The sequence below is a fragment of the Schistocerca serialis genome, chromosome 4, assembly GCF_023864345.2.
Source record: "Schistocerca serialis cubense isolate TAMUIC-IGC-003099 chromosome 4, iqSchSeri2.2, whole genome shotgun sequence".
NCBI lineage: Eukaryota > Metazoa > Arthropoda > Insecta > Orthoptera > Acrididae > Schistocerca > Schistocerca serialis.
The window spans coordinates 246,330,080-246,356,916 of record NC_064641.1 but is presented as its reverse complement, the minus strand read 5'-3'; the positions used below and the strand labels follow the sequence as shown (position 1 = coordinate 246,356,916).

Genomic DNA, 26,837 nt, shown 5'->3' with positions numbered 1-26,837 from the left:
TGGTATATCGAGAGGTTGTAACAATGGAAAATTGTAATCAAATGCAGGAGGATCTGCAGCGAATTGACGCATGGTGCAGGGAATGGCAATTGAATCTCAATGTAGACAAGTCTAATGTGCTGCGAATACATAGAAAGAAAGATCCTTTATCATTTAGCTACAATATAGCAGGTCAGCAACCGGAAGCAGTTAATTCCATAAATTATCTGGGAGTAGGCATTAGGAGTGATGTACAATGGAATGACCATATAAAATTAAACGTCGGTAAAGCAGATGCCAGACTGAGATTCATTGGACGAATCCTAAGGAAATGCAGTCCGAAAACAAAGGAAGTAGGTTACAGTACACTTGTTCGCACACTGCTTGAATACCGCTCACCGGTGTGGGATCCGTACCAGATAGGGTTGATAGAAGAGATAGAGAAGATCCAACGGAGAGCAGCACGCTTCGTTACAGAAACATTTAGTAATCGCGAAAACCTTACGGAGATGATAGATAAATTCCAGTGGAAGACTCTGCAGGAGAGACGGTCAGTAGCTCGGTACGGGCTTTTGTTGAAGTTTCGAGAAGATACCTTCAACGCGGAGTCAAGCAGTATATTGCTCCCTCCTACGTATATCTCGCAAAGAGACCATGAGGATAAAATCAGAGAGATTAGAGCCCACACGGAGGCATACCGACAATCTTTCCTTTCTCGAACAATACGAGACTGTAACAGAAGGGAGAACCGATAGAGGTACTTAGAGTACCCGCCGCCACACACCGTCAAGTGGCTTGCGGAGTATGGATCTAGATGTAGATGTAGAAAATAAACACCCCGCTACAGTCACTGCAAGGGTTCGGTCCGGAGGAGGAGGGGGCGAGGTGGAGAGCGTTATGTTCTGGGGAATGTTTTCGTGGAATAACCTGTTTGAGCTCGTCATTCTGGAAGGCATAGTGAATCAGCACAAGTATTCATTTATCCTTGGGGGCCACGGCCACATGCAGTTTGTTTCTCCTTGGCACGATAGAATTTACCGGCAGAACAATGTAAAGTGTAACGTATCTCGCAGTGTACGCGCATGGTTCGAAGACCACCAGGATGAGTTGACCGTAGTCCCGTAGCCACACGTTCTCGCTTCCCGCGCCCGGATTCCCGGGTTCGATTCCCGGCGGGGTCAGGGATTTTCTCTGCCTCGTGATGACTGGGTGTTGTGTGATGGCCTCAGGTTAGTTAGGTTTAAGTAGTTCTAAGTTCTAGGGGACTGATGACCGTAGATATTAAGTCCCATAGTGCTCAGAGCCATTTGAACCATTTTGAACCCCTGGCCACAAACCCCCTCTCCCCGTATTTAAACCCAACCGAGAATTTGTGGGATCACCGCGATAGGACTGTACGCTTCATGGATTCTAAACCAAGAAACCTAATGCAGCTGGCCACGACGCTGGTATCGGCGAGGCTCCACATCTCTGTCAGTACCTTACAGAAAGTCATTACCAACTGAAGCCACTCACTGATGACTAGATCCTGTAGAGCTATCGAATTGCGGGGGTTTTGATTGCTGTTCCAAATAGTCACGTGTTTCCTTTCTGTATCGGTTCGTCTTTCCACTGTTCTAACGCCGTGTTAAACGACTGAGAGTGGTACACCATTCTTTTTAGACACATTGGCACAGTCTGAGATAATATACCAACAAATCGGGCAACTTCATTCACGGAAATAGAAGGCACATTTCAGACTACCTAACAGATCAAAACGAAAATTTCTGTTCCAAGACCGACAATGTTGAGTGTTTATGGAAAAAGTTCAAGGCAATCGTAAAATGCGTTTTAGATAGGTACGTGCCGAGTAAATCTGTGAGGGACGGGAAAAACCCACCGTGGTTCAACAACAAAATTAGGAAACTACTGCGAAAGCAAAGAGAGCTTAACTGCAAGTTTAAACGCAGCCAAAACCTCTCAGACAAACAGAAGATAAACGATGTCAAAGTTAGCGTAAGGAGGGCTATGCGTGAAGCGTTCAGTGAAATCGAAAGTAATATTCTATGTACCGACTTGACAGAAAATCCTAGGAAGTTCTGGTCTTACGTTAAATCAGTAAGTGGCTCGAAACAGCATATCCAGACACTCCGGGATGATGATGGCATTGAAACAGAGACTGACACGTGTAAAGCTGAAATACTAAACACCTTTTTCCAAAGCTGTTTCACAGAGGAAGACCGCACTGCAGTTCCTTCTCTAAATCCTCGCACAAACGAAAAAATGGCTGACATCGAAAGTGTCCAAGGTATAGAAAAGCAACTGGAATCACTCAACAGAGAAGTCCACTGGACCTGACGGGGTACCAATTCGATTCTACACAGAGTACGTGAAAGAACTTGCCCCCCTTCTAACAGCCGTGTACCGCAAGTCTCTAGAGGAACGGAAGGTTCCAAATGATTGGAAAAGAGCACAGGTAGTCCCAGTCTTCAAGAAGGGTCGTCGAGCATATACGCAAAACTGTAGACCTATATCTCTGACTTCGATCTGTTGTAGAATTTTAGAACATGTTTTTTGCTCGCGTATCATGTCGTTTCTGGAAATCCAGAATCTACTCTGTAGGAATCAACATGGATTCCGGAAACAGCGATCGTGTGAGACCCAACTCGCTTTATTTGTTCATGAGACCCAGAAAATATTAGATACAGGCTCCCAGGTAGATGGTATTTTCCTTGACTTCCGGAAGGCGTTCGATACAGTTCCGCACTGTCGCCTGATAAACAAAGTAAGAGCCTACGGAATATCAGACCAGCTGTGTGGCTGGATTGAAGAGTTTTTAGCAAACAGAACACAGCATGTTGTTCTCAATGGAGAGACTTCTACAGACGTTAAAGTAACCTCTGGCGTGCGACAGGGGAGTGTCATGGGACCATTGCTTTTCACACTATATATAAATGACCTAGTAGATAGTGTCGGAAGTTCCATGCGGCTTTTCGCGGATGATGCTGTAGTATACAGAGAAGTTGCAGCATTAGAAAATTGTAGCGAAATGCAGGAAGATCTGCAGCGGATAGGCACTTGGTGCAGGGAGTGGCAACTGACCCTTAACATAGACAAATGTAGCGTATTGCGAATACATAGAAAGAAGGATCCTTTATTGTATGATTATATGATAGCGGAACAAACACTGGTTGCAGTTACTTCTGTAAAATATATGGGAGTATGCGTGCGGAACGATTTGAAGTGGAATGATCATATAAAATTAATTGTTGGTAAGGGGGGTGCCAGGTTGAGATTCATTGGAAGAGTCCTTAGAAAATGTAGTCCATCAACAATGGAAGTGGCTTACAAAACAATCGTTCGACCTATACTTGAGTATTGCTCATCAGTGTGGGATCCGTACCAGGTCGGGTTGACGGAGGAGATAGAGAAGATCCAAAGAAGAGCGGCGAGTTTCGTAAGAGGGTTATTTGGTAAGCGTGATAGCGTTACGGAGATGTTTAGCAAACTCAAGTGCCAGACTCTGCAAGAGAGGCGCTCTGCATCGCGGTGTAGCTTGCTGTCCAGGTTTCGAGAGGGTGCGTTTCTGGATGAGGTATCGAATATATTGCTTCCCCCTACTTATACCTCCCGAGGAGATCACGAATGTAAAATTAGAGAGATTCGAGCGCGCACGGAGGCTCTCCGACAGTCGTTCTTCCCGCGAACCATACGTGGAACCGGAAAGGGAGGTAATGACAGTGGCACGTAAAGTGCCCTCCGCCACACACAGTTGGGTGGCTTGCGGAGTATAAATGTAGATGTAGATGTAGATGTAGGTTTGATCGTAGCTTCTTTCTGCCCGCCTGTTCCGCCTCATCTTACTGCGCTGGTTCCGTACGAGAGACTGGCATATACAGATCACTTCAATGCCATTAATGACGCAAGCAGTGGAGGGTCGTACGACTGCCTGGTACTAAAGTTATTACCAGTCCGCAGCGCTCCGACACGACCAGTGAATTTATAATAAAGGATGAATTGTAAGCTTATAATGACATGATGTGTGATAGAAGTATGCTAACTTATTTTCCAGTACAGACATGTTTTGCGCACAAGCTGATGAAGTTGGGAAATCGAACAGTTGTAGCGAGAAATCAGCGGAGAGACAGCGGAGGAGTGGCTCACTTTGACAAGGACGTCATATTTGATAGAGGACGGAGATTTGATTCCAGCCGTAATCACATCAAAGCACACAACGGTGTGGCAAGTGGATTACAGAGCAGATCAGAGAACGGGCAGGGAGCAGAGCGTGCATGGGGTCCCCTGACAGCGCCGCTGTTAGCGGCAGAGACCCGTGCAATGCGACACAGGGGGAGGCAGTTCCGAAGAAGCCAAAATAGCGTGCCTGCAAAATGTTAAAGCTGCTTCCGTAGATGCCGCGCGTAAGGGGACACGATCCTGAGGTGGCTGGTATTCGTCGATATCTACTTCAAAGAAGAAAAACTACAATCCTCATTATAAGTACTGCACAACACAGGTTATGAGAAATAGTTGGGGATGGAAGAGTTCGGGTAACTAATTTTTGGATAATCGATCATTTACAAAACCGTATTCTACCAGTGTTCGTAAGAATATGAAACGTTGAATTAAACACTGAACTGTGCATATACAGGGAATTTCAGATAACGCACTTATTTCTAAAAACTTGAATACACTCTACTGATGTTCCAAAATAATATTTATTAAATAGTTTATTATGGACCGGTTTTTTTCGTCCTTACTGATATAGGAGCAGCCGGTTAGATAATGTGTGTGTTACAACTGTTCCACACCCACGTTCCATAGACCCTTTCCTCCCCTCTGCTCCCTCCCGACACCTCCCCCACCCCACTCCTTTTTTCGGCCTCTTCATCACCTACACCAGTTTGTCCATGTACGCTACTGGCCATTAAAATTGCTACACCACGAAGATGATGTGTTACAGACGCGAAATTTAACCGACAGGAAGGAGATGCTGTGATATGCAAATGATTAGCTTTTCAGAGCATTCACACAAGGTCGGCGCCAGTGCCGACACCTACAACTTGCTGACATGAGGAAAGTTTCCAAACGATTTTTCATACACAAACATCAGTTGACCGGCGTTGCCTGGTGAAACGTTGTTGTGGTGCCTCTTGTAAGAAGGAGAAATGCGTACCACCACGTTTCCGACTTTGATAAAGGTCGGATTGTAGCCTATAGAGATTGCGGTTTATCGTATCGCGACATTGCTGCTCGCCGTTGGTCGAGATCCAATGACTGTTAGCAGAATATGGAATCGATGGGTTCAGGAGGGTAATACGGAACGCCGTGCTGGATCCCAACGGCCTCGTATTACTAGCAGTCGAGATGACAGGCATCTTAGCCGCATAGCTGTAACGGATCGTGCAGCCACGTCTCGATCCCTGAATCAACAGATGGGGACGTTTGCAAGACAACAATCATCTGCACGAACAGTTAGACGACGTTTGCCCCAGCATGGACTATCAGCTCGAAGACCATGGCAGCGGTTACCCTTGACGCTGCATCACAGACAGGAGCGCCTGCGATGGTGTACTCAACGACGAACCTAGGTGCACGAATGGCAAGCTCATTTTGACACAATGCCCAGGCGTATCAAGGCCGTTATTACGGCCAGAGGTGGTTGTTCTGGGTACTGATTCCTCAGGATCTATGCACCCAAATTGCGTGAAAACGTAATCACACGTCAGTTCTAGTGTAATATATTTGTCCAATTTTTTCGGATGAATCCAGGTTCTGTTTACAGCATCATGATGGTCGCATCCGTGTTTGGCGACATTGCGGTGAACGCACATTGGAAGCGTGTATTCGTCATCGCCATACTGGCGTATCACCCGGCGTGATGGTATGGCGTGCCATTGGTTACACGTCTCGGTCACCTCTTGTTTGCACTGACGGCACTTTGAAGAGTGGACGTTACATTCCAGATGTGTTACGACCCGTGGCTCTACCCTTCATTCGATCCCTGCGAAACCCTACATTTGAGCAGGATAACGCACGACCGCAATTTGCAGGTCCTGTGCGGGCCTTTCCGGATACAGAAAATGTTCGACTGTTGCCCTGACCAGCACGTTCTCCAGATCTCTCCCCAATTGAAAACGTCTGGTCAATGCTGGCGGAGCAACTGGCTCGTCACAATACGCCAGTCACTACTCTTGATGAACTGTGGCATCGTGTTAAAGCTGCATGGGCAGCTGTACCTGTACACGCCATCCAAGCTCTGTTTGACACAATGCCCAGGCGTATCAAAGCCGTTATTATGGCCAGAGGTGGTTGTTCTGGGTACTGATTCCTCAGGACCTATGCACCCAAATTGCGTGAAAACGTAATCACTCGTCAGTTCTAGTATAATATATTTGTCCAATGAATACCCGTTTAACATCTGCATTTCTTCTTGGTGTAACAATTTTAATGGCCGGTAGTGTAGTCTCTGTCATTAATTAAGTATACATCTTTTATGACTCAGAAATTCCTATAATTTAATCTTAGAGCGTAAAATAACTTCTGATTTTTTTTTTCAGAGTTTCTTTGTGAACTGCGTTATGCTTGTTAATTTTTATCTATATGTAGCCGTAATATGCAATATATCTTTGAGAAACAATTTTCTTTACAGCCCTGAACTCTCACTGATGGTGGGTGGCTTATCTCGTTAGTATTAAGTTATCTGATGATGGCCTAGAAAGTCGATATCCGGTTCATAATGAACGGTCAAATAAATACTATTGTGGAACATCCAACACTGTGTACTCAAGTTTTGAATATGTCTATATTCCCCCTAATACGGAAAAATGGCTCTGAGCACTATGGGACTTAACATCTGTGGTCATCAGTCCCCTAGAACTTAGAACTACTTAAACCTAACTAACCTAAGGACAGCACACAACACCCAGCCATCACGAGGCAGAGAAAATCCCTGACCCCGCCGGGAATCGAACCCGGGAATCCGGGCGTGGGAAGCGAGAACGCTACAGCACGACCACGAGATGCGGGCACCCCCCTAATACGATGGAATATTCCATAAATAGTAATGAACGTTATATTTACTCTGGAACTATGAACATAGTTTATTTAGTTACTTTCCAGAGAGTTACAGTAGCGAATTATAACTTTTTAAATAGAACAATATTTTTTTCTGTCGAATTCCTGTTATATTTAAACCAGATGGTACAATTCAGTTTCAGTTAGGGAGCTAGAAACGTTCAGAGTTTTAGAGGTGGATGCAAAATGCTGTACACAAGGTGTCGGAATATTCATTCAGTTTAAATATTCAAATCGGTGCCCATTTTTCTGGATGCACAACCTCATTGCACATTCTAAATGACATGCGGACGAGGCGTAAAGCTGCTGGCACCACGAAGAAACAAGCTTCCTCGGAGCGCTATATATGGCGAATCAAAAAGATTTTAAAAATTGTAAATTCGTACAAACGTATCGATATGACTAACAGACTTAGTCTTGGAGTCGTCTTAAAGAAAAATAGATTACGTCCGAGATTTCCTAAATGTCCGCTTTCCACATAAGCGTATGAGTCGAGGAGTGCCAATTGCATAGCCGCCACGCTCACCAGACCTGACACATTTTCACGTTTTCTTTCGGGGAATCATCAAGAGCATCTAGTTTGTTCCACCCTCATCAGCTTCTCTATCAGAGCTCAGAGCTAGAATCTACTCGCAACTGAAAATTCACGCCTGACATGCTCCACTGAGTTTAGCATGTAATCGACTTCAGAAGAGATGTGTGTCACATAACCAATCCAAGTCACTTTAAACCTTTTTAGGTATATCGTAAAAACGTGATGTATCTTGCTATAAAATGACACCGAAACCATGTCTGTAGGATACACTCTATACTATCTCAGGTTTGTCTTCCACGTCGTTATCTTTGGCAGACAGAACTTAGTTTGTTTCTGCATTCCGATCTGTCTTGTATACGGCAGTTTAAAATACATTCTGCATTGTAACCGAAGCTTGTGGCTCCGTGACACCAACTACTTCATATCTCATCTACAAGTTGTTTAGAAGGCACCTTACGTTAAGCATTCAAGAAAATAGGCAGTGATTTGAACACGGCTCTTGAACGTACAAATGGTTCAAATGGCTCTGAGCACTATGGGACTCAACTGCTGAGGTCATTAGTCCCCCAGAACGTAGAACTAGTTAAACCTAACTAACCTAAGGACATCACACACATCCATGCCCGAGGCAGGATTCGAACCTGCGACCGTAGCGGTCTTGCGGTTCCAGACTGCAGCGCCTTTAACCGCACGGCCACTTCGACCGGCTCTTGAACGTACATTCCGCCGCCAGAATATCCCTATGAACGTCCCCAATTGTGTACAGTACATTGTATCCACCCTTAAGACTTTGAACGTTTTTAGGTCCCTAACGAAAATTGATAGAAATTACATTTAAATCGTTATGTATACGGTTATTTTAAAAACAACTAGATAGCAGAAGAAATAGTATCATATTTAAAAAATTTGGATTGCTTCATTTTGCCGTGCGTGGTATACTTCAACCACTGCGGCACTCCAAGTTTACAGACTTAGTCGTTATGGAAAGCTTCCACCCTTAGCCTGAAAGCAAATGGTCATATCCTTTTGGAAGTCGGAATGCACTGTTTGTCCACATCCCTCCGATACGCTGCCACCTGCCGTCTGTGAGTGGTTGTCGCACGTCGTCGTCGAACATCGGCGGTGGTCACATATATGTGACTAGATGTGACCCTACGACTTATCTTAGAAGAAAGATTAAGGAAGGGCAAACCTACGTTTCTAGCATTTGTAAACTTGGAGAAAACTTTTGACAATGTTGACTGGAATACTCTCTTTCAAATTCTGAAGGTGGCAGTGGTAAAATACAGGGAGCGAAGGCTATGTACAATTTGTACAGAAACCGGATGGCAGTTATAAGAGTCGAGGGACATGAAAGGGAAGCAGTGGTTGGGAAGGTAGTGAGACAGGGTTGTAGCCTCTCCCCGATGTTATACAATCTGTATATGGAGCAAGCAGTAAAGGAAACAAAAGAAAAATTCGGAGTAGGAATTAAATTCTATGGAGAAGAAATAAAATCTTTGAGGTTCGCCGATGACATTGTAATTCTGTCAGAGACAGCAAAGGACCTGCAAAGAGCAGCTGAACGGAATGGACAGTGTCTTGAAAGGAGGATATAAGGTGAACATCATCAAAAGCAAAACTAGGATAATGGAATGTAGTCGAATCAGGTCGGGTGATGCTGAGGGAATTAGATTAGGTTCAAAAATGGTTCAAATGGCTCTGAGCACTATGGGACTTAACATCTATGGTCATCAGTCCCCTAGAACTTAGAACTACTTAAACCTAACTAACCTAAGGACAGCACACAACACCCAGCCATCACGAGGCAGAGAAAATTAGATTAAGAAATGAGACTCTTAAAGTAGTAAATGAGTTTTGCTATTTGGGGAGCAAAATAACTGATGATGGTCGAAGTAGAGAGGATATAAAATGTAGACTGGCAATGGCAAGGAAAGCATTTCTGAAGAAGAGAAATTTGTTAACATTCAGTATGGATTTAAGGGTCAGGAAGTCGTTTCTGAAAGTATTTGTATGGAGTGTAGCCATGTATGGAAGTGAAACGAAGGACGATAAATAGTTTAGACAAGAAGAGAATAGAAGCTTTCGAAATGTGGTGCTACAGAAGAATAACTAATGAGGAGGTATTGAATAGAATTGGGTAGGAGTTTGCGGCACAACTTGACTATAAGAAGGGATCGGTTGGTAGGACATGTTCTGGGATGACCAATTTAGTATTGGAGGACAGCGTGGAGGGTAAAAATCGTAGAGGGAGACCAACAGATGAATACACTAAGCAGATTCAGACGGATGTAGGTTGCAGTAGGTACTGGGAGATGAAGAAGCTTGCACAGGATAGAGTAGAATGGAGAGCTGCATGAAACCAGTCTCAGGAATGAAGACCACAACAACAGCAACAGATGTGAAAGCTGATGCTCGCCAAGCGTGCATTTGACGCTGTTCTATTCTCCCAAGAACGGCAAGTGTGCAGTGTCCTGAATACCTTGCAAGTGTCGGCGGTGGTCTAGTTGTGAGTGCCTTATATCGTAGCTAAGTGATTTCTAACGTGGCTACACTGTTGCTACCCGTATACCGCGTACTTCCGTAACCAGGGAAGCCCGAGTGTTTGGTGTTTCAAGAGGCACCATATCGAAGATCTACACGGCATACAGGGCAAGTGGAAAAACGTCGCTCTGCTAAGTCACAACGCGGACGAATGTGTGTGTTGAGTGAACGTTATAGACTCTCATTGAAAAGGATTGTGACGAAAACAAGAGGCGACAGCAGCAAAAATCTCTGCAGAAGTGAATGTTCCACACACGAACCCTGTCAGTACCAAAACAACACGAAGGGAGCTCCATAAGCAGGGAACTGCAGGACGAACTGGAATTTCAAACCCACCAATCAGTGATGCAAGTGCCCATAACAGGTAAACATAGTGCTGAAGAGATCAAACCTGGCCTCTGGAAAAATGGACGTCGTTTGGTGGGATGGGACTGTACTTCCACTACCTGACCTTTAATAACAAAGTCTTATGATATTGTGGATGGAAGACAGTATTAGCCGTGTAGAATGGAAGGTTCAAATGGCTCTGAGCACTATGGGACTTAACTGCTGAGGTCATCAGTCCCCTAGAACTTAAACCTAACTAACCTAAGGACATCATACACATCCATGCTCGAGGCAGGATTCGAACTGCGACCGTAGCGGTCGCGCGGTTCCAGGCTGAAGCGCCTAGAACCGCTCGGCCATAGAATGGAACGTTCACGCTCTTCCACGTGCACTGACACATTTCCTTCGAAACGTATGTTTTCTGAGTCCAGATAACAGAGTTGTCCGCGTCTGCAGTGGAATGCAATGTTACTGATGAAGACGATGCAGAGGGGTGAGAACGAGACCAAGTGTTGGGACAGAGTGCACGTCTTTGTTTGATATCCAGGTGAGAACGTTTTTTCAGATGGATGGGTCACTATTAGACCCTCTCCCCCCCCCCCCCCGCCCCCACCGGCCCTTCCCCCATTGCCCCTTCATCTTCAACTATACGAATGATCGCGAAAAAGGTTGGAAATTAATCCGGGACATAACGATCATGTGTCCACTCACTGACCTCCAGTTATTGCTGACGAAATTTCGACCACCATCAGAACTTGAACGGATTTCATGCAACTCAAGTGCAACCCAATTAGCAATGCGTTCGTGACCTCCTCAAAGCAAGAGAGCAAGTACTGAACCGGTTAGTTTTTACACCGCAAGAGTGAAGAACAGAATAAGATCAAGAGAAAGTTAGTGAAATAAACAATTTTGAAGTTTGCGAATAAGCTCGCTCCATTCGATAACTATGTCGTAACGTTACAGCAGCTTCTGAAAGCAATCTGTAAAACATATTTAGGAAATACGCACAAAGAACAATTGAAAAGAGAACGAAGGAGACTTTGAATGGCAAAAATGATATGAGAAGTCGCTAAATACCACATTTTAGAAATATTACGGGCCGGCCGGGGTGGCCGAGCGGTTCTAGGCGCAAGAGTCTGGAACCGCGAGACCGCTACGGTCGCAGGTTCGAATCCTGCCTGGGGCATGGATGTGTGTGATGTCCTTAGGTTAGCTAGGTTTAAGTAGTTCTGAGTTCTACGGGACTGATGACCTCAGAAGTTAAGTCCCATAGTGCTCAGAGCCATTTGAACAAAATATTACGGAATCTGGACATGTAGGAAGCAAGTAGTCTGTTCGCACTAAGCAATACAGGGTAAGACGTGACATTTGGTTTTGCTTCAAACAGCTGTCTGAAAATTGTTTATTTAGTGAATGTAACTAAAAAAACTCTATACCTTTTTAAATATAACTTACTACGGAAGGACGTTATAAATCTCGAACATGACTCAAGATAGACTCATACTTCAAATGTCACAGCTCCATCGCTTACTCGGCACGACGAACGTCTTCATGATAACGAAAATTCATTCTCTCTCTCTCTCCGGGGGACCTACTACGAGGTGTCGATTTCCTTGGGGCGAAGAGGTGCAATCCTGGGACAAATATGACTGATTTTTTATCGATCTGTCTCATTTTGATTTGACTGTCCCTTACTGTCTGACGATAATCGCCCACGATCTCCCATCAACTGGGTACTGTTGAGAGGGATGTGCATTCTTGAACTATGCCTAGACCAAGAGTTAAGCTTTTCTGTTTAGGGTTCATGAATTCACGTTGCTCATATATTGTATGATCCACAACTCATCATCTAAAACTTACAAGGTCTGCTAAGAAGACTCATAGCACAGAAAATATAGTCAATCGTATCACATGAAAATCCACTCAGTTTGTGTATTTTCGTATTTTCCCTACTTTTTGTAGTATAAGTTCAAACAGAATTATTTACTCAGTTAGGTTGAAAGCTATAACCACTGTGCAGTATATGGACCAGTCAAAAATCAGAATCACAACTAGGCATATAAACGTAATACGAGCTTTATTCCGGAATAAATTTACGGTGGGTATAAAAAGGGAGACAGTAACTCAGGTAGCCGTGGGCCTGTCGTATGACAGAGTGAGTATTTTGTTGTAGCAATGTATGAAATAGCCTGAGGGAGAAAACTCTGTCGTTTCAGCTGTATTTAATAATGAAGATGATATTTTAGGAGACATGAATATAGCTAGGGCGTCCTGGAAAGTAATGCCTCTTAATTTTTTATTCTGTTGTCAATATCGGTTGAGGTATTTCATGTTGTTGTTGTTGTTGTTGTGGTCTTCAGTCCTGAGACTGGTTTGATGCAGCTCTCCATGCTACCCTATCCTGTGCAAGCTTCTTCATCTCCCAGTACCTACTGCAGCCTACATCCTTCTGAATCTGCTTGGTGTATTCATCTCTTGGTCTCCCTCTACCATTTTTACCCTCCACGCTGCCCTCCAGTACTAAATTGGTGATCCCTTGATGCCTCAGAACATGTCCTACCAACCGATCCCTTCTTCTAGTCAAGTTGTGCCACAAACTCCTCTTCTCCCCAATTCTATTCAATACCTCCTCATTAGTTATGTGATCTACCCATCTAATCTTCAGCATTCTTTTGTAGCACCACATTTCGAAAGCTTCTATTCTCTTCTTGTCTAAACTATTTATCGTCCACGTTTCACTTCGATACATGCCTACACTCCTTACAAATACTTTCAGAAACGACCTCCTAACACTTAAATCTATACTCGATGTTAACAAATTTCTCTTCTTCAGAAACGCTTTCCTTGCCATTGCCAGTCTACATTTTATATCCTCTCTACTTCGACCATCATCAGTTATTTTGCTCCCCAAATAGCAAAACTCCTTTACTACTTTAAGAGTCTCATTTCCTAATCTAATTCTCTCAGCATCACCCGACTTAATTCGACTACATTCCATTATTCTTGTTTTGCTTTTGTTGATGTTCATCTTACACCCTCCTTTCAAGGTATTTCATGTCCTGCGTATTACTCGGTCGATTTCCCGCTGCTGGTAGGGAGCTGTGAACTGTACGTTTAACGCAGACATGTTTAATGTAACGATGTCGGTGTGTGAGAGGCCCTCAGATAACTGAAAGCACGTATTCGAAGAGTTAGTCCACACATGGAACACCTTCTCCTTCAGCACGATAGTGCCATACCACATACGACCGTTGCGACATCTGCAACAATCCGACCCCTTGGGTTCTGTGTCATCGACCACCCTCCATACAGTCGCGACTTGACCCCATCAGATTTTCATCCTTTTCCAAAACTAAAAGAAGAGCTTTGAGGACTTAACTTTGATAATGATGAAGCGGAGCAAGCAGAGGTGAGGTTGTGGCCCCATCAAGAAAGTCAAACATTCTGCAGTGACGGTATCAACAAATTGATCTCTCGTCGGGAGAAATGTGTTCACCGCCAGTGTGACTATGTTGATAAATTAATATGCAGACATGAAGACTAATGTCGTAGAACATTAATAAAGTTTGTTTTATTTAAAATACTTTAAGAGTTTTCACATATATTCGGAGGCATTACTTTTCAGCAGCCCTCGTATGAATATAAAGCATGCAAGTTATAATGTCGCTGCGCAGTGCCGATGGTACTGTTACCGACGACTGTGCCGCTAAAGCGGAGTTATTGAACGCAGTTTTCCGAAATTCCTTCACCAGGGAAGACGAATGGAATATTCCAGATTTTGAAACACGAACAGCTGCTAGCATGAGTTTCTTAGGAGTATATACCTTAGGGGTTGCGAAGCAACTCAAATCGCTTGATACGGGCAAGTCTTCAGGTCCAGATTGTATGCCGATTAGGTTCCTTTCAGATTACGCTGATACAATAGCTCCCTACTTAGCAATCATATACAACCGCTCGCTCACCGATAGATCTGTACCTACAGATTGGAAAATTGCGCAGGTCGCACCAGTGTTTAAGAAGGGTAGTAGGAGTAATCCATCGAATATAATTGACGTCGGTTTGCAGTAGGATTTTGGAGCATATACTATATTCAAACATTATGAATCACCTCGAAGGGAACGATCTATTGATACGTAATCAGCATGGTTTCAGAAAACATCGTTCTTGTGCAACGCAGCTAGCTCTTTATTCGCACGAAGTAATTGCCGCTATCGACAGGGGATCTCAAGTTGATTCCGTATTTCTAGATTTCCGGAAAGCTTTTGACACCGTTCCTCACAAGCGACTTCTAATCAAGCTGCGGGCCTATGGGGTATCGTCTCAGTTGTGCGACTGGATTCTTGATTTCCTGTCAGGAAGGTCGCAGTTGTAGAAATGGACGGCAAATCATCGAGTAAAACTGAAGTGATATCAGGTGTTCCCCACGGAAGCGTCCTGGGACCTCTGCTGTTCCTGATCTATATAAATGACCTGGGTGACAATCTGAGCAGTTTTCTTAGGTCGTTCGCAGATGATGCTGTAATTTACCGTCTAGTAAGGTCATCCGAAGACCAGCAACAGTTGCAAAGCGATTTAGAAAAGATTGCTGTATGGTGTGGCAGGTGGCAGTTGACGCTCAATAACGAAAAGTGTGAGGTGATCCACATGAGTTCCAAAACAAATCCGTTGGAATTCGATTACTCGATAAATAGTACAATTCTCAAGGCTGTCAATTCAACTAAGTACCTGGGTGTTAAAATTACGAACAACTTCAGTTGGAAAGACCACATAGATAATATTGTGGGGAAGGCGAGCCAAAGGTTACGTTTCATTGGCAGGACCCTTAGAAGATGCAACAAGTCCACTAAAGAGACAGCTTACACTACACTCGTTCGTCCTCTGTTAGAATGTTGCTACGCGGTGTGGGATCCTTACCAGGTGGGATTGACGGAGGACATCGAAAGGGTGCAATAAAGGGCAGCTCGTTTTGTATTATCACGTAATATGGGAGAGGGTGTGGCAGATATGATACGCGCGTTGGGATGGAAGTCATTAAAGCAAAGACGTTTTTCGTCGCGGCAAGATCTATTTACGAAATTTCAGTCACCAACTTTCTCTTCCGAATGCGAAAATATTTTTTTGAGCCCAACCTACATAGGTAGGAATGATCATCAAAATAAAATAAGAGAAATCAGGGCTCGAACAGAAAGGTTTAGGTGTTCGTTTTTCCCGCGCGCTGTTCGGGAGTGGAACGGTAGAGGGATAGTGTGATTGTGGTTCGATGAACCCTCTGCCAAGCACTTAAATGTGAACTGCGGAGTAGTCATGTAGATGTAGATGAATAGCGAACGAATTTGAAGTCTGCTCCTCGCATGCTGCGGCGGAAATTGTTGCCATGGCGACAGTGACGTCAGCGTCACCATCAGGCGCAGCCCGTTCCCGCTCGGAGCATTTCCGGTTTGGTGCGCTGCGAAAACGAGAACTCTAATTCCGTGAGTACCCCGCTCTCGCTCTACAACCTCTGCCATTTTCCTGGCCGCATTACTGCATATTACTTCCTTAACGCAGTTACAACAGTACATTCTTTGTTCGCTACCGAGTATTTAAATATATGCACTTCAGTTTGTTGTTGTTGACAATTCCTTGATGCCTCTGGATGTTTCAAACCAACACACCCATTCTTTTCATCATGTTGTGATATAAATGTCTCTTTTTATTGTTCGATTCAGTCCCCCTTCATTAATTATTTAATCTGCCCATCTGATTTTTAGCATTTTTACACAGCACCATATTTCAGTAGCTTAGATTATCGTCTTCTCTTAACTGTTTATGGCCCACTGCTATACGCTAGATAAATACCTTCACAAAGTATTTTTCAATACTTAATTTTATTTCAGCCTTAACAAATTTCTGTTTCCAGGAATGTTTTTCTCGCTGTTGACATTGTGAATCTTCTATCCTCCTTTCGTCGCCCATCGTTAGTTATTTTGGGAGTCTGTTTCCCGTTGTAGTTGAGTACTTTATGAATAAAGCCATATTTGAATTACTTTGGACCGATCTTGTGTACTGCGTAGTTACGACACAACTGGCGACGAGTTTGGAATAGTTTCCACATGTGCATTCTTTAAGGCGGTTTCATCAGGTTTATTCATTATGGATGCCTGCAACCGGCTTTGACCAAACAGCTTACTTCGCCTGTGTCCAAGCAACGGCTCCCGTTAACAGAAAGAGTACCAGGAAACTTCCTGGCAGGTTAAAACTGTGTGCCGGACCGAGACTCGAACTCGGGATCTTTGTATTCCGCCGGCAAGTGCTCTACCATCTGAGCTCCCCAGCACGATTCACGCCCCGTCCTCACAGCTTTACTTCTCCCAGTACCTCGTCTCCTACCTACCAAACTGTACAGAAGCTCTCCTGCGAACCTTGCAGAACTAGCACTCCTGAAAGAAAGGACATTGCGGAGACATGGCTTAGCCACAGCCTGGGGGATGTTTCCCGAATGAGATTTTCACTCTGCAGCGGAGTGTGCGCTGCTATGAAACTTCCTTTCAGATTAAAACTGTGTGCCGGACCGAGCAGAAATACAGGTGTGAGGACGGGCCGGGAGTCGTGCTTGGGTAGCTCAGATGGCTGCCGGCACGGTAACTCAACGTGTTCGGTCAGAGGGTTAGCTGCCCTCTGTTATAAAAAAACTGAGTTAATGGATCAACAACGAACTGAAACGGGTGTCTTGCGACGTCCGCACCGAGCAGATGAAACAAATGAAAACGAAAAAAAGAAAAGATGGTAGAGCACTTGCCCTAGAAAGGCAAAGGTCCCGAGTTCGAGTCTCGGTCCGGACTACAGTTTTAATCTGCCAGGAAGTTTCATATCAGCTGACACTCCGCTGCAGAGTGAAAATCTTATTCTAGAAAGGGTACCATTCCATTGATCAATCCACCGTCGTTCCCTCTATATGATAATTCAGCCGAGAATTGGGACGCTTTTGGTGTGACAGACTCGAATTTGTGTAAAGACTTCTACCTCTCTTGGTTTCTATCTAAGGTGCATAACTTAATGTGTCACCTTGCCCCTTTACAATAACTGTCACCCTTATTTTTGATCACATGTATCGTTTGTCCAACTATTATCGCAAACAAACGCATGTCATAGTGGCGCGAGCTGAACTCTACTGATGCCGCAAGAAAGAAAACCCGTTATACAGGGCATGGGCAGTCGAACTTCACGTCCTTAGCCGTAAGTGTCAATTCGTTACTGATGCCCATAATTACTCTTATGCAGACTCTATGGTGCACAACGCAATTATCTGCTTGGGTGCGGACAAGGAATGCTCCAGAAGGCTTTACTTTGTGAATACTCCCGTTGGCTCAAGTTTTGCAAATAGCACAATCTTTTTAAGTTTCTCGGGCAGTGGTTGACCAAACTGAAGCGCGGTGCGATCTGGCAGTCGTGTCACAAGATGTGCCCACTAGGGCGACAGATAGCTTGCACGAGGAAGCGGAAGTGGCGGCGGCAAACACGTGGGCCCAACGGTGAGCTGACCGTGGCGGGGCAAAGAAGCCGCAGCTGCAGCCGCGACGGCAACCACCACAAATCCAGCGTCAGAGTTCTCACTTTCCGTCTTATCCTTTGTTTTGTCCAGCACGAACATTCGGCGTGCCCTAAGCGCCGAGCTACTTGGAATGCTTGCTGCAAGAAAGGCCACATCGCTTCTGTGTGTCGTTCATCGACGATTACCCAGGATACGGAAATTGATGTAAATAGTAAGACTCCAATGCTCGTGATTTCTCCCAAATTGTTTATCGAGTTAAGTGATCCGGCTACAGGTCGATACAGGAGCTACGGCGACGTTAAGGAATTCTCAAACCTATGTGAGTTTAGGCTCTCCGCTGTTGACACCGGTCACGTGGAAGGCGGCCAGTTATAGTAAACAGAACATTGCGCTGTTAGGACAACATACGGCATCTGATTCTTACATGTCAATAGTTCGCTCAGTCACATTTTCGGTGGTTGCTGATCCCAGTGTTGAGAACTTCTTCGGGATGGACGCATTTCAGGCGTTTGGATTTTCTGTCACCTACGCCGTTCATCTTGCGTCCGATCAGAAACCGTATTCCCAGTTGGAAAAACTGTGTGAGGAGTTTTCGGAAGGTACATGGTGCACTACGAATTTTTCCGATCATGTTTCTTTGAAATCCACGTCTCAGCCTCGTTTTTGACGTGCACGTCCTATTCCTGTCGCCGTAAAAGATTAAATGAAAACGGAACTAACAGACACTAATCACTAGGGGTGGAGCAACTGTTGCGGCTAGTGAATGGTCGTCTCCGCTGGCTGTAGTTCGGAAACCGTAGGGGAAACTTCGCCTCTGTGGCGAATTCAGTACTAATGTCAATGCACAGTCAATCGTGGATACGTATCCTCGCCCATGCCAGCAGCAACTGTTGGCGAAATTATCGAGTGGCCAGTACTTTCTAAAACTGATTTGTCTAAAGAGTATCTCCAGGTTCCCGCGGACGAAGAATCTCAGCTAGTTGTGGTTCTTGACACTCCTTTTGGTCTCTATCAATATTTGCGCCCTCCTTTTGGTGTGGTTAGCGCCCCTGCTATTTTCCAACCATTTTCAGAGCATGTCCCAGGTTGAATTAATTGTCTGGATGATATTGTTGTCACGGGCTCCTTCCTCCACGGCTGATCACTTCCAAAATTTGCGCACATTGTTTTCTGTCTTGCAGTCCGCGAGCTTACGGTATAATCTCGCGAAATCAATTTTCTCAGCCTTCTATTATTCATTTAGCGTTCGAGGTCTCGCGGGCTGAGTTTCGCCCTCTGCCAGAACACATCTCCGCTTTTGCGGCCCTTTGTTTAGCTACTTCTCTTCGGACCAGCACGTAGTTTTGGCGACTGATATGCCGAGGGCACTGAACGATCTGTTGCTTTTACCTCTAAATCTCTCACTGCGGCCCAGCAGCGTTGCTCTCAGGTGGATAAAGAGATTACTGCCATCATCTATGCTCTCAAGAAATTTCAGGTTTTTTTGTATGGCTCCAAGTTTTACCTTATTATCAACCATAAACCCTTGGTTTCCCTGTTTAACGCTCGCACTCCCTTGCCTGACACGGTAGCTATCGTCTCCAACGCTCGGCGCTGTTCCGGTCTTGCTACAATTATGAAATCCGTTTTCGACCCACGTCTAAACATCTCATGCGGACGCCTTGTCCCATCTTCCTTTGAGACCTGATCCCATTGATCGTGAAGAACTACTTTGCTTTCATCTTGACACTGAAACGCAGGCCGCGGTCGAGGTTTTCCCGAGCACGGGCATAGCAGCTGCCATTGCCGCCAACCCCGTTCCCCACCGGGTAGTTCGGTTTATTCAACAGGGCTGGCCAGATAAACCGCCGGGTCAGGCTTCGAGCCCTCTGTGCAACTAATCTTCCTTACGGCACTGCCTTTCTGTTGTCCACGGAAGACCTCTCTTCCAGGGCATTCTCACTGCGTTACGCACGTGGTTCTACGCCTACACCACCAGGACCATTGAGGAGTTTCGCTCACTGAACTGTTACTTGGGCGACATGTTTTTTGGCCAAGGATTGATGGCGAAATTGCCCGTTTTGTCGCGGCTTGTGAGCAGTGTGCCCGACAACAACGGGTTCCCAGGGAGTCTCTGTCCCCAAGGCCTGCCCTACGCCAGCCATGGGAACGCATTCACGTAGACGTTGCAGGTCCCTTCTCGAATTCCTGCTGGCACTTGCTTGTGCATGCATTTTCCTGATTTCCTTACACTCTCCGGTGTGTGTCAACATCAACTGAGGTCGAAATTCGTATGCTTTTGAAGGTGTTTTCTATTGCGAGGTTGCCTTGCACCTTAGTTTCCGATAATGATCTAGTTCGTTTCTCACACTTCTCAACTGTTCTGTTCTTGTCACGGCATTCGTCATGTTACGGCTCTGCCATTCAATCTCCAATCAAATGGCGAGGCAGAATGACTAGTGCGTACATTCAAGACCCAAATGAAAAAGTTTGTTGTGGATTCTTCGCCTCTCGACGCTCCTCTCCGTTTTCTGAGCACTTCACGCCTATGGGAGATCGGTGTTCGGCTGAGATGCTTGACGGCGGGCAGCCACACACGTTCCTCCACCTTCTGCCGCGATCAGGTTTGTCCAGTCGCTTCGCACCAGGATCGCCAGTATGGGCGCAGGTTTGGTCTCTGGCCCAAGTGAATAGCGGCTACTGTTGTCCGCTGCCGGGGTTGCCGCCTGTGTGATGTCCTTATGGACGATGGGCTGGTGGCGTACCGCCTTGATGAATCATGCACCCACTGTCACCGGAAGCTGTCTGTCTGCGGCTGTGTCCGGCATCGCCGCGGCCTGCCCCACTGTCCTTTGCCTCGAGCCCGTCGTCGCCTGCTGTGGAGGCGCACCCCTCCCACTGGCTGCCTCCTGCAGGTGTGACATTCTGGATTCCAGCTTCCCGGCGCCAAGTACCAGTCTGTCTCTGGCCTTGGGTCCGTTACTGCAGCTTGCAGTTCTGGTCAGGCCGCCTCCACTGGCCCCCTGTCCATCATATCAGCCATCGTCCTGGTGGGTCTAGCCTTGTCCCCCCCCCCCCCAAACCCCGCCTCCGCACTGGGACCTGCCTGCTGATGACGACGTCGAGCTGGCGTTAGCATCCCCCTCTTCCTCTTCGGTGCTGTCGTCGGGCGCCTGTCCGTCGCGCTCCTGTGCGTTATGGTCTCTTGCTCTTGTGCCCGCCCGGCACATCGTCCAGCCCCCTCCGTCGGCACCAGCTTTCGCTGTTCCGGACTCGATGGATGTGTCTCTTGTCAGGCCGCCAGAATCTCCTCCGTCACCTGAGCGTCCACTTCGCACATGGGAGAGGTGTGCTACATCCTGCAACTACTGTGTGCGCGCCGAGTGTGATGTCGCCGAGCGTGCATGTTTGAAGCGGCCGCCAATTGTACCAGCGCGGGCCGGCCACTGGAGGCCGCTTGGGGGAGCCTTGCGCGCGACGTCTGCATCGCGCTGTCTGTTGTTGTATCACACATATATATGCGCGGAGCAACGCTTACTGGCTCCTCTTCTGTGTGTTTCCAAGGTGCCGTTCATATCAATATACTGTGTCTTGAAACTTCCTGGCAGATTAAAACTGTTGCCGGACCGAGACTCGAACTCGGGACCTTTGCCTTTCGCGGGCAAGTGCTCTACCAACTGAGCTACCCAAGCACGACTCACGCCCCGTCCTCACAGCTTTACTTCCGCCAGTACCTCGTCTCCTACCTTCCAAACTTTACAGAAGCTCTCCTGCGATCCTTGCGGAACTAGTTCTGCAAGTTTCATATCAGCGCACACTCCGCTGCAGAGTGAAAAACTCATTCTGGAAACATCCCCCAGACTGTGGCTAAGCCATGTCTCCGCAATATAATTTATTTCAGGAGTGCTAGTGAGTGAATATTCTGAACATGTCCATTCGAGAAAAAATTCTGAAATATGCTGATGATGCTGTTTTGATGTTGGGTTGCTGACTGGTGTCAATGTCATTTTAATATTGAGTTTGTGAATGGTGATAACGCCATTTTCTTGTTGAGTAGGTGGTGGATGAAAATGATATTTTGGTGTCGAGTTGGTGACTGGTGATGATGCTGTTTTGGTTGTGAGTTGGTGACTGGTGGTGTTATCATTTTGATGCTGGATTGGTTATGGGTGGCCATACCAGTCAGATATTAGAGTGGTGGCTGGTGATCATACCATTTTGATGTTGGATTGGTGGGTGGGGACCATACCATTTTTATATTGGATTGATTGCTGGTGATCACATTTTGATGTTGGGTTCGTGGTTGGTGATACTATTTTGATGACTGGTACTGGCTGGGGTCATACTATTTTCATGTTGCTTTGGTGACTGGTGACCATACCATTTTGATGATATATTCGTACCCATACCATTTTGATTCTGGTTTGAAGGCTGGTGACTAGATAATTTTGACGTTGGACTGGTGTTTGGTGACAATGCCATTCTGATGGTGGATTGATATAAGGGAGCCACACAATTTTAATGCTGGGGTTGGTGATTGGTAAACCGTACAGTTTTGATGCCGGGCTGGCGACTGGACTCACCGAGGCTGTAGCGCCAGAGGTCCTTGAGCGGCAGGTTGCCGTTGCGGCCGCCCAGCAAGTAGACGTGGGCGCCCAGCAGCGTGGCGCTGTGCTTGGCACGGGACGCGGGCGCCGAGCCGTCAGCCGCCGCCGTCACCGCGCTCCACATGCCTCCTGCAGCGACAGCAACCAACACAACACGTCTCAGACACAGCCGCGGTCCCAATGTGTGTACAAGCGCAAGACGCTGCTGAGCAAAATACACTACTGGCCATTAAAATTGCTACACCACGAAGATGTGATACAGACGGGAAATTTAACAGACAGGAAGAAGATGCTGTGATATGCAAATGATAAGCTTTTCAGAGCATTCACAAAAGGCTGGCGCCGATGGCGACACCTACAACGTGCTGACATGAGGAAAGTTTCCAACCGATTTCTCATACACAAACAGCAGTCAACCGATTTCTCATACACGAACAGCAGTTGACCGGCGTTGCCTGGTTAAACGTTGTTGTGATGCCTCGTGTAAGGAGGAGAAATGCGTACCATCATGTTTCCGACTTTGATAAAGGTCGGATTGTAGCCTATCGCGATTGCGGTTTATCGTATCGCGACATGTGCTGCTCGCGTTGGTCGAGATCCAATGACCGTTAGCAGAACCGGTGGGTTCAGGAGGGTAATACGGAACGCCGTGCTGGATCCCAACGGCCTCGTATCACTAGCAGTCGAGATGACAGGCATCTCATCCGCGTGGCTGTAACGGATCATTCAGACACGTCTCGATCCCTGATCAACAGATGGGGACGTTTGCAAGACAACAACCAGCTGCACGAACAGTTCGATGACGTTTGTAGCAGCATGACCCATCAGCTCGGAGACCGTGGCTGCGGTCCCCCTTGACGCTGCATCACAGACAGGAGCGCCTGCGATGGTGTACTCGACGACGAACCTGGGCGCACGAATAGCAAAACGTCATTTTTTCGGATGAATCCAGGTCCTGTTTACAGCATCATGATGGTCGCATCCGCGTTTGGCGACATCGCGGTGAGCGCACACTGGAAGCGTGTATTTGTCATCGCCATACTGGCGTATCACCCGGCGTAATGGTATGGGGTGCCACTGGTTACACGTCTCGGTCCCCTCTTGTTCGCATTGACGGCACTTTGAACAGTGGACGTTAAATTTCAGATGTGTTACGACCCGTGGCTCTACCCTTCATTCTATTCCTGCGAAACACTACATTTCAGCAGGATAATGCACGACCGCATGTTGCAGGTCCTGTACGGGCCTTTCCGGATACAGAAAATGTTCGACTGCTGCCCTGGCCAGCACATTCTCCAGATCTCTCACCAACTGAAAACGTCTGGTCAATGGTGACCGAGCAACTGGATCGTCACAATACGCCAGTCACTACTCTTGATGAACTGTGGGATCGTGTTGAAGCTGCATGGGCAGCTGCACCTGTACACGCCATCCAAGCTCTGTTTGACTCAAAGCCCAGGCGTATCAAAGCCGTTATTATGGCCAGAGGTGGTTGTTCTGGGTACTGATTTCTCAGGATCTATGCACCCTATTGCGTGAAAATGTAATCACATGTCAGTTCTAGTATAATATATTTGTCCAATGAATACCCGTTTATCATCTGCATTTCTTCTTGGTGTAGCAATTTTAAGAGCCAGTAGTGTATGAATGATACTCTCTTCTCTGCCACTTGTGATTAGCGCAGGCTGCTGATGTACACTTACACACAGGACAAATAAGGTAACTTAAAGTAAATTATTTTACAGCTTCCGGGATGAACTCGAGACAGTTAATTACTGCCCAATGATCAGCCCGTTCCTATTTCATATGAATGAACTGCACGAAAGGAGTTTGATGAGGTGAAAATGAGTAAGCAGCTCACAGAATAAACGGCTATAATTTTATGCAGTTCCAGCATTTTGTTGGGGAAGGACATGCAACGTAGATTTGATAATTCTTTAAATTTCCGTCACAGCTGCGTGTTAATAACGCTGGTGACTATTTCATTTACTGACCAGACCTGCACTAAAAATGGTTACCAAAGCAAAACTCCTCTGTCATATTTGGGCAACGTTCACACACCACACTGTCATACAATAGGTATGGAGCGATGTTGTCACATGCGTGATGCATTCAACAGATGAAATTGCACTGGCTGCCTGGATGCAGTACAAGTACTGAGTGCTGTTTCATCTGTCCAATGTATCACTCAATATCTGTTGTATGACTGTGTGGTGTGTGGACGTTTCCGAAAGAAGACAGTGGAAATTTGCTTTGGTAAGCACTTTCAGTGCAGGTTTAGTTTGAAAATGAATGTCTACGCTCTAAACTAGTTATCAGTATAAATTACGCGCAACGACGACAGAAATTTAAATAAAGAAATATGACATAAAATTCAAACATAGTCGAACATTTTGTGACTTGGGCGGTCAGAGTCCTCGTTTGACACGGTCACCATGCGTTAAATGGTAGTTATAATTTGGAAAGATCACTGTATGATTATCCTTGGCCTGAAGTAGAAGAACTGGTTCAGGATTTGTAGGGGGAGAAATCTATTGACCTCATGTATGCTCGACCGGTTCACCGAATCACTCACACATTTCGAAATGCAAGATCGAGAACCATAATGCTGTTGCCTTTTTCACGATGTTCTCCCTACAGAACGAGAAAGGAGGCTAGAGGCTCTGCCACTCACCTCCTGCGAATAAAGTATGTAATTTCCCAGACAATGAAAGCTAGTGGTCTCTTTATTCCAACTGGGAGTTTTGTCGGTGGAATTCCTATCAATAGGAATCACTTACATAGTGCATTTCACTGTCGCACAAACCGCGTGAGACCAAAATAAAGACGTGTTAAGACCAACAAAATAAAGACGTGTTACGATAAAATTTATATGACAGTATACAGCTTGCCTGTTGGTCAACCACAGGCTTATAGTTGTGGCATTCTTTACTGTCCAGATATTGCTTTACATGACTTCCCGCCTTTCGCACCGTGACTTCAACTCTTGATGACAAGTAAATGAAAGACGGCGGTGCACTAGTTGTCTAAATGACCTCATGCCCTCTGGTGTAAAATGCAGCCGGCCGGAGTGGCCGTGCGGTTCTGGGCGCTACAGTCTGGAGCCGAGCGACCGCTCCGGTCGCAGGTTCGAATCCTGCCTCGGGCATGGATGTGTGTGATGTCCTTAGGTTAGTTAGGTTTAATTAGTTCTAAGTTTTAGGTGACTGATGACCTCCGAAGTTAAGTCGCATAGTGCTCAGAGCCATTTGAACCATCTTTGTAAAATGCATCTTTTGCACAGCTCAATAACTTAGAAGTGTCTATCTTGATGTGAGCTGTAAAGAAGCTTAACACGGCTTAGGAACCATTGCTCTTCATTTGTGGGGTGAGAAATGAGGGGAAACGTCTAAATCTTCAACAACCTTCGCATTTTTTTTGTGTCGCTAGTGTCGTCGACAAGCCAGATAGGAAATATAATTACATACGCTCACAAATATCGTAGAGAATTCGTGAACGTGGACGACAATCCGAGTGGATTATAGGAGATGTTACACTTCTTTACAGATATACGCACGATTTCTTCTTGTTCTGTTTTCAGTTAATATTTCGCATGAAGGCAATTTATGACGTCACTTTTATCCCTCCCAAACAGCATCTACTGCGTGGTAAAAACCGACCCTGCCATATTTTTGCTACCTAATATCTCCATGCATTTGACGTATTCGCCTCTCCTCATGTCCAACTTCACCATATTCTTACTAGGACAGTCTGTATCGCTTCCATGTGTTCATAACACATCAGGCCCTCCAGATGTATTTTTCTTGTAATTAATCCACTTAAATTTTGTTTAAACTCGACTCTAACATTCATCTCAGCTGCCAATCTACATTCTCCTCAGGCTAGGAGTGCACTTTTATTGACTACATATCAGAATATTGGACGTCGTACCGCCCAAGCTCTTTTCAAGTTGCTCTTCGATAAAGCCATGTTTTCTCACATGGGACACCCCCTATCGCAACCCCTCAGATTTATTGGTAAAATGGGCCAGTGGAGAGCCCGTCAAAAACTGAACGCAGATCAGGCATGAAAACAGGAAGGTGTACTGAATTGTGAAAAAAGAAGCAAAATAGAAACAGTGAACGGTCCAAGGTCAAGAAATGCAACATCGAATGAATTGCAAGAACCCCGGCGTCGTGGTTGTGTAGTCACGGTGGTGGACAGCAAGCGGGAGAACCGTGTTCAAACCACCCTCGTGCCCCATATATACAATTTTTTCATACAATTATGAATTTTCCGT

General features: G+C 45.8%; 1 protein-coding gene and 1 non-coding gene across 2 annotated transcripts in view; both read right to left on the bottom strand.

The window, feature by feature from the left end:
* The window catches only part of LOC126473645 (uncharacterized), a 118,332-nt gene extending 95,650 nt beyond the window's left edge, over positions 1-22,682 (bottom strand). The window contains exon 1 of the mRNA XM_050100847.1: positions 22,535-22,682. Within this exon, the coding sequence (XP_049956804.1) occupies positions 22,535-22,682 (148 nt within the window). The remainder of the gene's footprint in view (positions 1-22,534) is intronic.
* On the bottom strand, positions 21,570-21,644 carry Trnas-cga (transfer RNA serine (anticodon CGA)). Its single transcript has one exon. It is a non-coding gene; the product is annotated as a tRNA-Ser (tRNA).
* Positions 22,683-26,837: the final 4,155 nt, after the last annotated feature.